We start from the raw sequence: 17,515 nt of genomic DNA, 5'->3' as shown, positions 1-17,515 counted from the left end.
ATAAAGTTATCTCATTGGGAATAATGATTTTCGTTTACAGTAATAGGTGGTTAAACGCCCCAGCATCTCAAAGCGTCTTGCAGCACATCTCATCTCAATCATATCATTTACGACTAATGCCAGTAATTACAAGGGCGGCCTCCTGGCCTCCCGGCTTCAAACCGCAAACCTCGGCAACTCGTGGCCAAAAAAAAAAAATGGCGCTGCCGCCGTTTGCCGTCTCACCTTTGAGCATCTTGACCGCCACGGTGCGGCAGGTGGACGATTTGTCGATCCCGAACGCGGCCGCTTCCATCACCCTCCCGAAAGCGCCACGGCCCAGCGTCTTCCCTGCAAGTGGGAGGAGGGTCATCGCTCGAGGTCGCGACGCCAACCCCTCACAACCCCCCGCCCCACCCCCCAACTTTCACGCAAAAAATGCGTCCAAGCGGCAAGCAAAATCCGAAAACCGCAAGAGCTTTGTTCATAAGCGCGCACTCCGCGTTTGCGTTCACGTAAGCGCGTGCCAAGTGGAGGCGTGCCAAGATCCCGTCCGTCACATTACGTATGTGTGCAGAACTTGTTTCGCGCTGAGCGTAGTCGATCGTGCTAATCGGCGGTGAAGAGGTGCGGGCAACCACCATCGGTGGCTCAGCCACATTAGGTGTTTGAACACGTACGTAAATCCACAGAGGCTCACACAGTAACAATAGCGCTTAGTGAGGCTCTACACGCTGACACCATGATGGTATGAATTTCTAAAGTCACCTGCTCTTGATGATCGCACTAACTCATGCCGCAACAGCAAACACACCATAACTATAACACTATTATATAATATTCATCATGATTGCCAGCCAGGGATAGTCCACTGGTGGATGAAGGCCTCTCCAAGCCGCCATCACCTCACGATCCTGCGATGTAACGATCCATCATCTCACCATTGGTACCTCATTTGGCAGTAAAAAAATATGATAATAGTTTTTTTACCCTTTTATCTGGCAACAAAACTGACACCTTTTTCATGTTTGCAAAGACCACAATACCTGCAGTCATAATGCAAACAAAAAACATACCACGTGTCCTGCCCGAGCCACCTTACTTTCAGTTATAACTTGGTCTTTACCCTGTGCACATATTCTTTGTGTCTTTCGGGAAAATATTTCACCTGATGACGATTGCTTGTGTTGCGATCGAAACGTCGTGATATTTTTATTATTTTTCTATCTACGTGGTTTTCCCGAAAGACCCAAAGAGTATGGATTCCTGCAGTCACGAAAGCTTCACATCAAGACTGCCCACGCTTCTTCGCGCACTTTTGCGTTTTTGTTCCGTTGAAGTTTTGTCAACGACCAATCTTCTGAACCACACTTCATATCAGGAAGTACGCAATGATTAAACACTTTTTTTCTGGAGGCATATTGTTATGTCACTCTTCATGATCAAGTTCTGCATTCCAGAAGCAAAGGGCAAATGTCTACATTGACGTGAAATCCCAAAACAGGCAAGAGCTTTGCTTTAAATACACTCTGCTATTCAATGTGCTTAGCCTTGGGTTCACATTAGCACATTCAACTTAAGTCATGCCAAGATTTTTGGTGCCAGATGAGATGGTTCAGTGGTTACCATGATGACCAATCTCAACACACACACGTAGATTCACACAGACACACACAAACATGAGCACTTAATGGCATTCTAAACACCGATACCACGTGGTATGAAGCGCGAAAGTCACATGCGCACGCTAATCACAATAACTTCTACCAAAAGAGCCCAGCATATCTTAAACCAAGACAATACAACACTTTATTTACCTAGTAAAGCCTCGCTGGGTTATAAGTCTTTATTCAGGAGGATCCTGAATTGTGATGTTTGGCCAATTTGATTGAGCCATGTTTGTCTTCATGTGGAATAAAATTAGGGTACTCAAACATACGAGGGGATAACACTTAAATCCCCCACACAGATGAATTCAAGAATCCGTTCATATCCTGCGATGTTCTGGCCACCGCACAGCCCAAGCCGACAAAACAAATTATCGTTCCAATCCAAGTATTGCCCAGGCTCAAACCTGCCGAGCCTCAAATGTCTCATGAGATTAGGCGCATGAAGGGGAGATTTGATTGTAGGCTAATTCAGAGACTGTATATTTTTTTATCTTTCAGATATTTTCAATTAAATGAGATCCTCCATAAACAATGTACCTGGCAAAGCACACTGTGACACGACGCGGCCATTCGACAAAGCTCACGGCATTTCGCTCCCAAAAAAACTAACAACAAACCTGCAATTTGGCGAGTACGAGAATCCGGCTGGAGAAAAATTCTCAAGTCGCCGTTCTCTGGGACAATTAATGAGCAGCAGAGACGCGGGTGGCGCCCCTCCCCACCCCCGAAGCAAGCGAGGGTTTTCGTTATCTTCACAACGCTCTGCGGATTGCGTGGGAGTTCGACCGTCAAGGACTAGGCCGGGCGTACAGACCCCGCATGCCGCGCGACACCGCGCGCCCGCGTTGTACGTGTGTACACGTACACTGAAATGCTTTCGCACCGTACGTAGCCAACCGTGCTAATCGGAGGTCCGGGGAAGGACAACAAACTAAACTCAAAGAGCAATTCGTTAACTGCTTTTTGTTAACGCAGAGGCACGAGTTTGCACACGTGCGTTCGTTCGCATGCACACCTGTAATCGCAGTTTGGAACGCGATGTTTCTTCCACGACAGTTTTTTTTTGTTCTGCCAATCAGGAGATTGCAGGGCTTAATTTCCAGCTGGTGGTGGAGTAGGCACGTGACTAGTTACCACAGCCACAGCGAGAGATAAACTGGATGTGGTGTGCCGGGAGCGAACAGATCAAGCCACCGAAATTCAGCCCTGAGTAACGGCATTCACTGCACAAGTAGCTGTGGCTGTTGGTCTCGCCGCATCAGGCCATACACGAGCAACGAATTACTTCGATGGTTACACCTGATTTCATAGGCAAACAGACGACACGATGATTAAAATCTGTCAATGACGGAGAAAACCCCATCGCAACGAAGACATTAGCGCAGGTCAGAAAACGAATAGATTTAACAAAAACGCGCAAAGATGTCCAAGAATAGCACTCAGTTCTTTTGAACTGAGAGCTGGGGGTTTGGATAAGGCTTTTTGTGCATGCTATGCAAATCTTCATGTGTTATTAAGTCTGACCACACAACGTTGGTTTAAATTTCAAACTTTGCTGTTCGAATGCTACAATTTGTGCCCTTGTGTTGTCGTGGCGTTATGTGACAGCGTGTTGCAATTGAGCAATTACCAACGCACTAAGCGACGCTATTTCTAGACTCATCAAGCTAAATAGAGGATCTGTGCGTTCCTGTGCATGCAGACTCACGTACGTGCGCGCGTGTGCGTGTGTGGCAGCTGGGCGTGGTTCCGGCCACACCATTCCTCAGGGCCTCCGTGTGTTATGGGTACACGCGCGAATGGTTATCTGTGCATGAGTGTGTATGTGTACGCACGCATGAGTGTGTGTGCATCGCCAGTCATCTCAGTCAGTCAAACCATAGCACCTGGGCCTGTCCCGTGACCTCCGGCCAGTTGCGAGCCTTCGACACTTCACGTACTGCCTCAAGGTGCACCTAGCCTGGCACAAGCGCCGTGGTTTATGACTGGTCGACAAACCAACTGCAATTGATTTAGGATCATAGCTCACGTCCGTGGCAGGATGTGTCTGAATAATTCCGAGCCTCCTTTAGATTTACTCAGACTTATTTGAGTGTCTGGTGTGGTATAAAAACAAGGGCACACAGTCATCTTCATCGGAGCTCACTTCGAGCACTTTCCCAAAGTTGCTGTTACGAGGAGGATCTTTGTCTGCGCCTTTAATTTTCCTGCGTGCACCGAGCCTGGTATAGGCTCTACAGTGATGTCACCGCCACTTAGTGGGGGAGTGGCGGCTATTACCTTTGTCATTGTTGCTGTGTGCGTTTGTGCAAAAAAAGAGCCGGCTTTCATGGGTGCTCGCTAACAGTCTGTTAAGGTTTACCCGGGAGATCTTTGTCTTTGCCTGCATGCGGACCTAGTGGCCTGCCTGCGTAGGCACGTGGGCGCGTGCGATCACGCCTGCATATTTGCAAATTTGGATGTTCTCTCTTTCTCCCAGCGTGGTTGCGTGGATTTTTCTCCGGGTCCTCCGTTCTTTTTCCCTCTCCACGTTAAGAATCAACATCACTGCGACTTTAGAATCCTTGGCTCCCGTACATTTCCACACGATGATGATAATCCACTTCGTTGAGCTGACATTTGCGATAGCCAGCCCGCTTCTGAAAAAGAGCTACGCAGCTCAGTGGGCCTTACCTGGTTTCAAATAAATAAAACATATAAAATTTCGATTTAAAGCTTTCGTGACTGCAGGGATTCATCTTCTTGGTTCTTTCGGTAAAGTCACGTAGAACGGAAATAATAAAATAAAACAATTAAATACATATCACGACGTTTCGGCCACAACGCAAGCAGCCGTCCTCAGGTGAAGACCAGGTCTGTCGGGGAAACGTCGTGATAATTGTATTTTATCATGTTTTATTTCATTATTTTATTATTTCCACTCTACGTGACTTTACCGAAAAAACCAAGAAGAATAAAACGTTTAGTTTAAAGATCGTACCCAGCTTGAGCCGGTCGCGCGGGAACTCCCACTTGCTGGCGTCGTAGGGAAGCCGCTGGCACTGCTCGTCGAGCGGCACCTCGCCGGGGTCCATGATGATGGAGAGGTAGCCCGTCTTGATGTCCGCACTGCTGGGCTGCGGTCGACACGACGGTCACGTTACCGCTGAACACGCGGCCTTAGCCAACAGGCCACACTTGGGTCAGTCATTTATAATGATTAAATAAATAACGGTTAAGAGACGGATGCACATTTTGCCAAAACGAACTATAATTTTGATCAACTGTACCATAATTGACGTATGAATGTATGGTGAACATCTTTCGCGCCGTACTTAGCCGACCGTGCTAACCGGAGGTGCGGGAGCTTGCACGTTACTTGATAGCCGCACAGGGACATTACCCCCTATTGGCGGACTGATGCCCACTTGCTTCCCGGTTGCTTTCACCCGTAACAGTTTCCTTATAGTGGCCGTTTTAGAGTCACCGGAACATTTACTGGCATGACTATTGGGCTCGCACTAAAGCATGCGTTTGACAGATGAAAAGAAGTGACGGCAAGGTGTTGTGACATCAGTGGCACTGGTCCGGATGACCTCCTCGTTTCGCCTTCTGTGCTGGCGGCGCTACGATTGCGTCGTTTTGACCTACGACCTGGCGGCGCTGTGATTGTGTCGTTGTGACCGGCGACCTATTTCTGCCACAAAGGAAACGATGGGGTCCACACATTTCACGGATAATCTCACTCGACGGGGCTTGCAGAGGATGTGCGCCGATCGCAATCGACCGGCGCGCCGTCATTTGTCGCGGTTTCAAACGAGGGTTGATAAGGACGTACGGAGGAGTTTTACATAACCGAGCGCTTACAGAGCGCTGTAATTATATCACAAAAGAAGAATCACCGCGTGGGTTTTGGCCCCGCGGCAGACGCGCCATGCGTGAAAGCGGCTGCCTGTAGCCAGGGTCACTCTCACGTGAAATTCGTTATGACAGCTTCCAACAACGGCATAATGCAGCGCGCATCGGGACCTATCAGAGCCGCCCTTTGTGCCGCTGTAATAACGAAGCTCGCGGTGAAAAAAAAAACATTAATTAATTTCCCCAAGTGGAGCAGAAAGAATTTGCGGGCGATTTGTGTGTTCTTTCTTTCTTTTGCGATGTCTTCCTGGACGCTGGCTCTCGGTGGGATCCACCGCGACTCACAGCTCCCATGCCCTGTTGCCCACGCGTCTATTCATCGCGCTTTATACGCCCCTTCATTTTAAGTTTATTTGATTGGATTTCGGAGAGAGCACGGTTTATATCCGTATTAATTCGTCCCGTTTTATGGCCTTGTAAAAAATGTTCATCCCGTCGGACCGCTTCTCCGACCGAGATGTACGTAACGTTGCCGCGAATCGCCAAATTTTTTGTTTGTCTTCGTTTACTTTCGGCGCTCACAAAAGCACGTTCGGCCGTGTGCGTCAAATGGATAGCTTTTAATCGCTCTGCTCGCCCCGTTCATTCTGAAGCCAAACACCGAGCGACTTTGTTCCTGCCACGGTTTGTTTGCCACCGAGCCTTTTCGCAAAATTGGGCAAAGCATAGATCAGCGGCAAGCGCTGAGAAACTTGTAACCTGGACGGAGAGCCTTTGTTGCCGAGGTAGCATTTGTCTCTCCAACTGTCCATCCGTCCGTCTTTCTGGGGTTGGTTTGGCCGGGGCTGGTGGTGTACATTCACCACGGTGCAAAAGGCTGTCGTGCATTTTTGAATGCCACGTTCTTTGCCCAATTTTACAGCCCTTTGTCAATCCACGGATGTATGAGGGCCCTCCACGCGCCATGTGAGTTCGCGAATGTGCTTTACCATACTTCACCACCTTGGTCGGTGGCAGGTTGCTGAAAGCGAGAGCCCAGGACCGGTTCAGATATTACTCGCCACTGATGTTAGCCGTGGCTGGGAATCGAACTCAGGTCACCTGGCTCACAGCGCGTTGTGCGAGCCACTGCTCCACAGCTCCACACTTCCCTCCCTTAGCTCAATATGCCTCTTCGAAAAACTATCTAACTAAGGGATGGAGATCAAGTTCACTCACTCGGCCTGCTCAGCTCATCATTCTACCGCGGTCAATAAAATAAGTACCACTATGTGGTGAAGTCACCAGCAGTTATATTATGGAAAGACACGCTCCCGCCATAGGAATGAGGAATTTCCACAATTATACACGGGGGGTGAGCACCGCCTCGATGTTCATTTGAGCAAGTGGCGGCTTTTTGATTTTGGCGCTTCACACATGAAACACTTGGCTGTGCAAACTCAAAGCGCTCGCGTAAAGCAACAAAGGAATTTGCGGCGGCGCTGATGATGAAGCGCAATCGAATGTGAACTCGAGTTTTGGCCAGTGGGGCTGTATGGCCACACTCTGCTTACCTGCCTGACCCTGCGGATGAAGAGGATCAGCAGCAGCCACAGCAGGATGCCGATCACGCCGGTGCACAGCAGGATTATGGTCATGTTCGACTGGTCCGACAAACCTGTGGGTTCAAAAAGAATAAGAGAGATGATTATTTTCCAATTGCCAAGCACGGATTTGTCATAAATTGGCAGCTGATAAGGGAGGCAATAAGAAGTGGTCTGCTCAATCATTGTGAAGGTCTTTCTCCGTGCTTTGTTTGGACTAACAAAGGCAGGAAAGGGTTTGTCCAGCTGTTGCAGAGTCAGGCAAACTTCGGATGAGAAAAACACCGGTTAGGAAGACATGGATAGTGATGGTTAGGAAGGAGACCTGTCCGTGATCTATATATATACATACTTTCAGGGTCTCATTGGTTATTAGATGCCCCGTATTTCTCACTGTCAGCGTGCATTTCATTTTGACATTAATTACAAGCGTACTGTGGCCACATAAGTTTAATACCACACCAGCATAAGCTGAATGATGAATTGTGGGATAGAATGTGAAATTATTTCAAAGCTGTCAATGAAAGACTTGTACAGCACAGCACGAGTAAGTAAGTTAATCACCAACAAGGGCTTAATTTCTCGCGGAATAATGTTCAGGTTGCAGGTTACATCGGTGTAGACACTTGATTATTAGCCATTGCCATGGCATGAGATATACTGGATGTGGTGTGCTGGGTGCGAAACTGTTTGATGGGTTGCCAAGCCGGACCGACCCGACTGAAGCGAAGCTCTATCATCACCCATCTGTGCGGAGTTTGAAGTGTATATCACTCCAGCAAGTGGCCAAACATCCCAGGCGGCACTTTACCCGAAAAATAACCACGAAACTCACCGAGGCTTTTCTGGGTAGATCACCGAGAGAGCCATATTTGATCGAATGCAAACACATTACAGGTATAAAAGAGCACATGTGAAAATAAACACTGACATTAAATCACTCGACAGACTTCTCTGCTAATACCCACTCTAATAATAATATATTGTAGGGATATTGCCGTGGTGTAACGGTCAGAAAACTGGACTTCAATCCAGAGGCCGCTGCTTTGCTTTCTCCGCTGGTTCAGGTGCCTCTATGGAATGGGAACATTTATTGAGTCCCTTCGCCTATTTCCACCGAGCGGGGTGAACGGACACACCGCTGTTCGTCGATTTGCAGATCGCGCCTGGTGGGGTACAGGGTGGGTAGGGCAACATAGCCACTCGAGGCAGCTCTCCGGAACGCTCTTTAGCGGAGGCCCTTTCGCCAGCAGCGGCGTGAGCGGGAATTTGCAGGACTTTCAACCACCTCCACCTCGTACGATGACGCATTGTGAATGGTCTGCGAACATGACGCGTGCGTGCGTCGTTCTGTCCGTGACGCTGACCGTGCACGCTGACGATGGTGGAGGTGGATTTGTCTCCAAGGCGGTTGGAGGCGTAGCACACGTACTCCCCCGAGTCCTCCTCCTTCACGCGGTCGATGCTGAGCACGCTCCCCGACTCGCTCAGCCTCACCGCTACGGGGGGCACGGGGGGACACCAGGGGGGGGGGGCAATGGGGGACACGGGGGACACGGGGGGAAACCAGGGGGGGGGGTAATGGGGGACACGGGGGGACCACGGGGACAGAGTGAGACACTTAGGGTTGTGACCGTGAGGGGTAACACCATTTGACAAGTTAGGGGTGGGGGGCTGAATTATTCCATTGTGGGGGGTGCGAGGGAGAAGATGGAGGGGAGGGCAGGAGAGGGGTGGGACGTAAGGGGATGGGGCCCAGGGTGGAGGTGACTCACTGACATGCATCATCTCTCTTTGATTGCACAGCGGGCAGCATGAGCTGTAGCCGAGGGGGTAGGATACCAGGCGGCTTCCTTGAGTGTGTGAATGTCATGAGCTCAGGTTACATTGTACTTCCTTTTTCAAGTCACCCCGAGGCTATCCGGCTGCAGCAACTCTCCATTCAGCAACTCTCAGCAACTCTGTCTCTTTCCGCTGACTTGATCCACGGTGAAGAATGGCTGCATTTGGGCAACGACTTCATACCGCACGACCCGATATTTACCGTCACTGCAATAAGGGATCTTAGCCGCATTCATTGGGTCCTAGAGGGAAATACTTTTGGCCTGGCAACAAGGCTGCTTCTAATATTCCTACCGCGCGCGCGTGTGTGCGCGTTTACGTGGGGTGCCTGCCGAAGGTACTAGGAAGTGGCCATTCGCCGCTGAGTAAGGAAGAAGGCTCCCCGCTGCCGTGTCCCCGTGCGAGCCAGGCTCCCCGTGACAGCCGGGGCGGAGTCGCGCTCGGCCCTTACCGGCGCCCGGCGTCAGGGGGCGGCCGTCCTTGAACCAGCTGATGGTGGGACGCGGCCGGCCGGACGCGCTGCACTCGAGACGCAGCGAGTCGCTCACGTTCAGCGCCATGGCCGATAGGTTGCGCAGGTGCACCGGCTCCTGGGCTGCAGCGCGCGGGGACAGGTCGTGGGCACACGCGCCAGGGACGTCGTTAGCGCTCGCTCGCTCGCTCGCTGGCGATCGGTCGAACACGCGCACGGCAAGACGAGAGCGAAAAGGTGGCTTCGTCGCGCCCCCCCCGCCCCCCCACCGTACAATGCGACTTTTTGCCGTGAACAATTCCGGTGAATTACTTTCCCTTTTTGTGGGGTGGTGGATAATTATCTTTCTCTTACCGCTGGCTGCGGACGGCGAGAGCACACATAGCCACTGTTTGTCTTGTACAGCCGGTATGCTGCCTCACCTGTTTGATTGAGCAATTAGATTTTTTTATATTTAAAAATACATAGTTATAAATATTGATGTAAATACCTACAGTCCTATGCAACTAAACTGTTGAACTTTTTTATTTTATTTTACCAGGCAAGGTGCCACTAAGCCATGTAGCTCTTTTTCAGAAGCGACCTGGCCACAAACGATAGCTCAACGAAGCGGCTTACAAATGGGAATCTATCGCCGCCAAATTTTCTAAACGAGTGATTCTAAACGTGGAGAGAAAACCCAGAGAACCCGGAAAAAATCCAAGCAACCACGGCGAGAACATGCAAACTCCAAACATACAGGCATCAAGGGTCGTATCGAACCCACGCTCTCATGCATGCCAGTGAGGTAGTTACCATCTCGCCACCACGGTGGCCATTATTAAATAGAATAACATTTGTATTTTGCATGTTTTTCTCACTTTCAGTGCTTTACCATCAAATACAAGTACAGTAAATAAGACATTGTATTACTTCCTCGCGACGTCCATCACACTGCGAATGAATTCAGTTGCGATGCAGTAGCTACAACCGAGTCTGAAGACGCGAACCATCATCCTGCTGCGTACCGGCGCGACCGATATTTTGCCATGGCTGCCGTTCTTTCTCTCCGCATGCAAGGTCAGGCAGGTAAGCCGGGCGCGCACGGGCGCGCACGAACACACCTTGCAGCTCGACGGTGAGGTTGCGGCGCTGCCAGCGGCCCGAACGGCTCTGCGCCAAGCACGCGTAGTTCCCGGCGTGCGCCCGCAGGGCCCCGGGGATGGAGAGACGCACCAGCGTGCTGTACGTCCCGTCCGTCGCCTCCGCGGGGAGAGCGTACGCGCAGCCCGCGCTCTCCGCCGCGCCCACCGGGGCCGTGGCCGGCAGGTTCCAGCCGGAGCCGTCGAGTGGCGGGAAGAAGGAAGGGGCCGGCGCTGGCGAGCCGACGCTCGGGCAGAGCCAGCCGACGTTGCTGTAGAGGAACTTGTTGGCGCGACACTCCAGGGTCAGGTTGTCGCCCTCGATGGCGGAGCTATCGGCGGAGAGGCGGGCTTCCAGGCCGCCTGGCACGTCTGCGTGGGGGAAGAGTTTACCGTGAGGCATGTTTTGGTCGCGACACCGCGTGGGTTGTTGTCTCGTGGTTTGAGCTGTGACAGCCTCGTCGGGGGGAGGGGGGGTCGCCGTTGACAAAGAGGGCTTCTCAGCTCCCCACGCCTGACCACAAATAAACTGGCCGCTGGGTTTTTTCGGGTTGCGCCGCGAGCCGTCTGACGTTTCGCTCCCAGGGCAATGGAAGCGGAAATTTTAATTTATTTAGGTCCCGAGCAAATCCCCCCCCCCCCCCCAGTGCAAAGCTAAGGCATCGTGCCGAAACAGATGATGATGCAACCTAAAAACACATCGCAATTTGTACCGAGATTGCACTGACAATGGCTATAGAATTAGGAGTCCACTTAACCACGGATTAATCTTTACGTGCAAGAAATTATGTGTAGTCAAGCATGCTATGTAGAGCCCATCACCCGTATTATTATTATCATTATATAACCACTACTACATACTTTCACATGGGAGGAAGAGCCAAAATTGTCTCATTCAAAACCACTTTTCCAAAACAGACTTTTGTTATCGCGCTGAGCTCAGTGGGATGACTGTTCAGAGGGAAAAGGTGCGGGGTGGTGGTGAAACGACCGCTCACTCCGAGTGCAACAACAACAAAAAAACACACACACACACCCTGCAGCCTCCCACACCGCAATACCTTCCCCCGGCCCCCATCCGAAAAGATCATCATGAGTCATCGGTAATTGCCATTGATTACGCACAGCTTGCACCACATGGTCCCGTGACAAAATCGGAGCGAAGTCGCGCAATCTCATTGGCTCTACACTTTAGGAACCACATTTGCCAGTAAAAATATGATAATTGTTTTTTACCCTTCTATCTGGCAACAAAACTGACACCTTTTTACAAGGAGTCATGTTTGCATAGACCGCAATACCTGCAGTCATAATACAAACAAAAGACAATATCAGAGTTATGTCTTTTGTTTGTATTATGACTGCAGGTATTGCGGTCTATGCAAACATGACTCCTTGTAAAAAGGTGTCAGTTTTGTTGCCAGATAGAAGGGTAAAAAACCAATTATCTCATTGGATCTCACAAGCTGGGCAGAGATGGAGACTGCCTGAGAATAGCAGGCGTTGCTGGCAGGGCTTGGAGCCGCAATGGAGCCAGAAGGTGGCAGGGCAGCGATGGGTTACTTGAATCTGGATGTGCGGAGTTTCGCGAGGGCATTCTTTAGGTGCCACTGTTTCACTGCCACACTGAGCCACTCAGGAACGGTGTTGGCGAAACACACCGATGCAGAACTCCCTTGCGATGGAATCTTTGAGACTCTTTGAGGCTTTTCCTGGGCAAATAATTAATTGTCGTAATTATTTTGTGAACGGTGGCATTTTTCTGGATAATCTGTTTGGTTCCCCCCACGTTAAACAAAACACTCCCTTCATATGGTATTTCCCAACCATCCCTGCACAAAACAAGTGTCTTGAGACTCAGTGAGGCTTTCCTGGGTAAATAAAGGTCATCATAAGGGTTGCTATTAGTCACATCAATGCCATCAAATTTAGGGCACAATGGCTGGAAGAGACACGTGACTCACGCCGACGCCACTTCGGCTGCCCCCTCGCATTCACAATCGTCACGTTCCGGGTGACGACTCTCACGACTCGTCATCGCCAGAGGATCTTGCGCAAACCTCTGTCGCCAACTGCACAGGAAGCTGGCAACGTCTCCCCATTGTCCCCCCCGATCCCCAGCGGAGCAGGAAAAGGCCCGTTGAATAAATATGGCACGCGAAAGAAAAGAAAAAACCCAACATAGAGTCTGCTATCGCGTCGGTCGTGAGCTGGGGTGGGCCGAGGGGGGGGGGGGCGACAGAGAAGTGGGGGGGGGGGGGGTTCAGCCTTCCTGTGTGCGGAAGAGAGGAGCACTAACAACTGCGGATGTCCAGCTTCGGCATGGGCGCGGTCGCTGGCGCTGTGCTTCCTGACCTCCTCGGACAGAGCGGGGGAAATTCGCGAATCGCTTGCGCCGCGTCGGAGGGACCTTGCGGTTGGAATGAGACCGTCTCGCGATCACGAAACTGGCTGGCGCCCTTTGACCCCATGTATCTCTCGACAAAACGATAAAGTTACGCAATGCCGTTCAGTGCGCTGAGCGTTACTCCCTTCCTGCGTAGCGTCTAGGCGCTCGTAATGCCCAGTAGGCTCGTGAAGCTGACATTGATGCTTCGATAAATTGCTCGAGTTTGTGTGAGCAAGAGGCAAAGTGATTCTGTGAGTGAACGGCAGGCAGATCTCAAGACATGCAGACAAAAGAGACGTCAAACAGATATACTGCAGAGAATGAAATTATGAATAGGTTTTACCCTTTCTGGGAATGAAACAGCTGTTAAGATTTTGACTTAAAGCTTTCGTGACTGCAGGAATTCATATTCTTTGGGTCTTTCGGTAAAGCCACGTAGATATAATACATAATAAAAAATAATAACAATATCACGACGTTTCGATCGCAACACAAGCAATCGTCATCACGTGAAAATATAGCGCTATCTTTTTCACTTGATGACGATTGCTTGTGTTGCGATCGAAACGTCGTGATATTGTTATTATTATTTGTTCTATCTACGTGGCTTTACCGAAAGACCAAAAGAATACGTGTTAAGATGCTCAAACGTCGAATAGAATCCCTTTTCAAGGAATCAAGTCTGCATTAACCACACACAGTGCCTGTGGTAAAACATGCAAACGACCATGCTCTGATAATACGTGGCACTGTCTTTGAAACTGATTGGCCTACACCAAAGACAGCCTTCTGTGTGGCCCAGTCTCACCAGTGTCAGACCAGAGAACACCAAAAGGCGGACAGTACAAAGACCATGCGCGTATCAGAGCATTTATAGCTCGTGGTGAGCAGCTCTATCATGGGACCTTTTTTTGGCAGTTTGAAAGTATTTTTCATATATTGATATGAGCAAAAAGGTCCCATATACTGCAGAGTGGCACACTCACACATGGACAGACGGACAGACGGGAAGCATGGACAGACCAGCTCCAGTTGCCCAACGTTCACGATGTCAACGTCGTGGACCTGTCTTTTCTCACCTGTGACGAAGAACGGGACGGTCCACTGGTCAGCCTTGAGGTCATTCGTGGCCTCGCAGCGGTAGTGGCCCGACATGTTGGCTTGTCCAATCAGCAGCGAGCTCACCGTCTGGGCGGTTGGGGGGAAAAAAATGGAAACAAAAATGGCAACTAAGGAGTTGGAAGTCGCGCAGATGGCCACAACGCACGCAGCGTGTTTGCATTGAGCTAGGACTCAGCGTCGTCGCCACAATCCTTGGGCAGACAGAGCCCATAGGTGTCCCACTGGCACGTTTCGTCACTTGTTTCCACTTTCCTTTGTCTTGCAGTGTCAATACTAAACTATAATACAACTTTTTTTTCACCAGGTAAGGCCCACTGAGCTATATAGCTCTTTTTTTCAGAAGCGACCTGGCCCTCACAAATGATAGCTCAACGAAGTGGCTTATCACGTGGAAATTCTGAACAGCCAAATACTCTAAACGTGTGATGTTGATTCTAAATGCGGAGGGAAACCCCGGAGGACCCGGAGAAAAATCCACGCGACCACGGGGAGAGAGACATGCAAACTCCAAATATACAGGAGTCTGGATCGGGATAGAACCCACGACCAGGCGAGGTAGTCACCATCTCGCCACCGTGGCAGTCGCTCAAGTAGCAGCCACATCTCTCTGGCACGAATCTCTTGATGTCTTCGTCGAGCCATTCTCTATGAGGTCTTCCTCTCTTTCCAGTTCCTTCCATTTTTCCGAACATTAAACAAGTCCCGGCAGACAAGTTTATTACAATCGTCGGATAACGTTTTTGGGTAAAACACCCTTCTTTAGATTAGCGAATATATTGCTGTCATGATACTTTTTCTTTATTTGTGGTAATCAGTGAAAAAAAGAAGGCTCAAATTCGGAGGAATACAATGCAGCCTGCTGACATGAGGTGAATCATCATGTTCTGCGAGCATTTGACTCACCCATTCTAAAAGTAATAATGCCTGTTTAAAGAATGATTCATTATGAAGCTTGTTTACTGGCGCTGTGCATTGTTAGCAATTTTTTTTTAAATAAATGTACGCCAGGCGGAGCGATATTGCAGATTTTCACTTCACCACACAACAACCGATTGGAATCTTCTTTGCAAAATCAAGATGTGTAACTTCATGAGCCAGGTTCAACATCCTCGTGGAAATGGCTGAAACACATTGCCTTGCAAATTTGTTCCAGAGTTGCTCAATCACTGGCGAAATATTCATAATCTGATACCGGTGTCGGTCATCCTGTAGGTCGACTCAGCCTAAAATGTGCTCGGTGCCTTCATCGGTGCTCGCAAACGGCATCTGCCCCAACAATCTGTGAGCGGGAGCCTTTGTATTATTTCTAGATTTGAAGCTTTCGTGACTGCAAGGATTCATATTCTTAGGTTTTTTCGGTAAAGTCACGTGACTTTGTATTATTCTCTGCGTCTGAGATCGCGAAGGGAGCGTGTTGGAGCCCCGTCCGTCCCCTCACCTTGTTCTTGTCGTTGAAGACCTTCATGCGAGTGTTGATGGTCACTCTGTTGGGGCCGTTGATGACGTGGAAATGCGAGGGCAGAACCACCCAGTTCTGCTTACGGGGATAGCACCTGCAGCACGGGCGGCGTACGTTACTTGAAACGCATGGGCAGCACAGGGCAGCGTGGACCACATGGGCAGCAGGAAGCATGGAGCACATGGTCTGTACAGGGCAGCATGGATCATATGAGCAGCACAGGGCAGCATCAGCATGAAGCACATGGGCAGCAGGAAGCATGATGCACATGGGCAGCACAGGACAGCATAGAGCACATGGTCTATACAGGGCAGCATGACGTGCATGGGCAGCAGGAAGCATGATGCACATGGGCAGCACGAAGCATGAAGCACATGGGCAGCACAGGGCAGCATGCAGCACATATGAGCAGCACAGGGCAGCATGCAGCACATATGAGCAGCACAGGGCAGCATGAAGCACATGAGCAGCACGAAGCATGATGCACATGGGCAGCACAGGGAAGCATGGAGCACATGGACTATACAGGGAAGCATGGAGCACATGGTCAGCAGGAAGCATGAAGCACATGGGCAGCACAGGGCAGCATGACGTACATGGGCAGCTCAGAGCAGTGTGAGTCACGCAAAGACAGCATGACTCAAGCGTGGGTAGCACAAGGAAGCGTGAAGCACATGGGCAGCTCAGAGCAGTGTGAGTCACGCAAAGACAGCATGACTCAAGCGTGGGTAGCACAAGGAAGCGTGAAGCACATGGGCAGCTCAGAGCAGTGTGAGTCACGCAAAGACAGCATGACTCAAGCGTGGGTAGCACAAGGAAGCGTGAAGCACATGGGCAGCTCAGAGCAGTGTGAGTCACGCAAAGACAGCATGACTCAAGCGTGAAGTGCATCAGAGTCGAGTGACTGTGTCATTCGAGTTTTGTTATTGCAATGAAACGTCATTTTTAAAATGTACACCCGCAAAATATTCATCCGTTCATAGTCAGGATCACCAATGCATGTCTTTTGTATGTTGTCAAAAGCATGTATTTAGGGTGCGGTGAATGAGTTTTGAGTCAATGTCAGCTGCATGCGATGGTCTCCGCCCAATCACGGCCGGTTATAGCACAAACAAAATCCCGCAAAGACAACGGTGACATCACAGTGCACGTGACCGGCAGTGGCTCTTTAAGAGGAGCAGATCCACCTCGTAAAATAGTAAGTTACTTAACTTACATGAGAACGTTTTGTATTCTCTAATAAGCCAGGGTGCATCTTAGTGTCACTCTATTACATTAATTCTAGATTTGAAGCTTTCGTGACTGCAAGTATTTATATTCTTAGGTTTTTTCGGTAAAGTCACGTGACTTTACCGAAAAAAACCCAAGAATACGTATTACATTAGTTTGTCACGGCGCCTGGTAAGAGGCGACACGGCGTCATTGTGCCACAATCTAGGAGCGGAATCCAACGTCCCAACATAAGCCGAAGGGACTTCTTGCTTAAACGAGCATTGAGGTGGCAATCAACTCCTGTTGTACGTGTTCCGTTGGACTTCTTTTGCACCTTATGGAGCCAGCCGTGCTAATCGGAGGTTCGCAGTGGTGGTTCGGCCCCCGAGCGTGTGGAGGGAATGTCCACTTTCCCATGGCAGGAGCAAATCTATCAAGTGAATTCCCCACCCGGTGGTACGTATTTTATCGACCCCGGAAGGATGATGGGCCGAATCAACCCCCAACCAGGATGTGAACTCGCGACCTCTGAACTGTGAGCTGCTCGCTCCACCGGTGAGCCACGCGGCCGGTGATGGAATCACGAGGATGGAATCACGCGGATGGAATCACGAGGATGGAATCACGCGAGCACTCACGAAGAGACCCGTGGAACGGCAGAGGCAACAGGGGCAGCCGGTCAGATCCGCTGAGAGGAAGTTTGTGCTCGGCACAACGGGAAATCGTGTTAATAGACGCGTGATGAGCAGGGAGATGAAGATTAGTATAAAGCGGGATTCACACCGGAGTGTATATAAACTAACAGCTGAGCTATTTCATTGAGCACTGA

At 50.1% G+C, this 17,515-nt stretch overlaps 1 protein-coding gene across 1 annotated transcript in view; it reads right to left on the bottom strand.

Annotated features, from left to right (window-relative positions):
* Positions 1–17,515, bottom strand: part of FLT1 (fms related receptor tyrosine kinase 1) — an 83,327-nt gene that overhangs the window by 26,523 nt on the left and 39,289 nt on the right. The window contains exons 11-18 of the mRNA XM_061564013.1: positions 15,454–15,568; positions 13,973–14,081; positions 10,487–10,876; positions 9,363–9,506; positions 8,437–8,568; positions 7,040–7,143; positions 4,630–4,765; positions 226–330 (exon numbers count right to left, since the gene is read on the bottom strand). Coding sequence (XP_061419997.1) covers positions 226–330; positions 4,630–4,765; positions 7,040–7,143; positions 8,437–8,568; positions 9,363–9,506; positions 10,487–10,876; positions 13,973–14,081; positions 15,454–15,568 — 1,235 coding nt within the window. The remainder of the gene's footprint in view (positions 1–225; positions 331–4,629; positions 4,766–7,039; positions 7,144–8,436; positions 8,569–9,362; positions 9,507–10,486; positions 10,877–13,972; positions 14,082–15,453; positions 15,569–17,515) is intronic.

This window comes from Lethenteron reissneri, chromosome 32 (genome assembly GCF_015708825.2).
Source record: "Lethenteron reissneri isolate LAM-NWPU_2019-01 chromosome 32, ASM1570882v1, whole genome shotgun sequence".
NCBI lineage: Eukaryota > Metazoa > Chordata > Hyperoartia > Petromyzontiformes > Petromyzontidae > Lethenteron > Lethenteron reissneri.
Note: the sequence above shows the minus strand (reverse complement) of the source record. Positions and strands in the feature narration are given on the sequence as shown.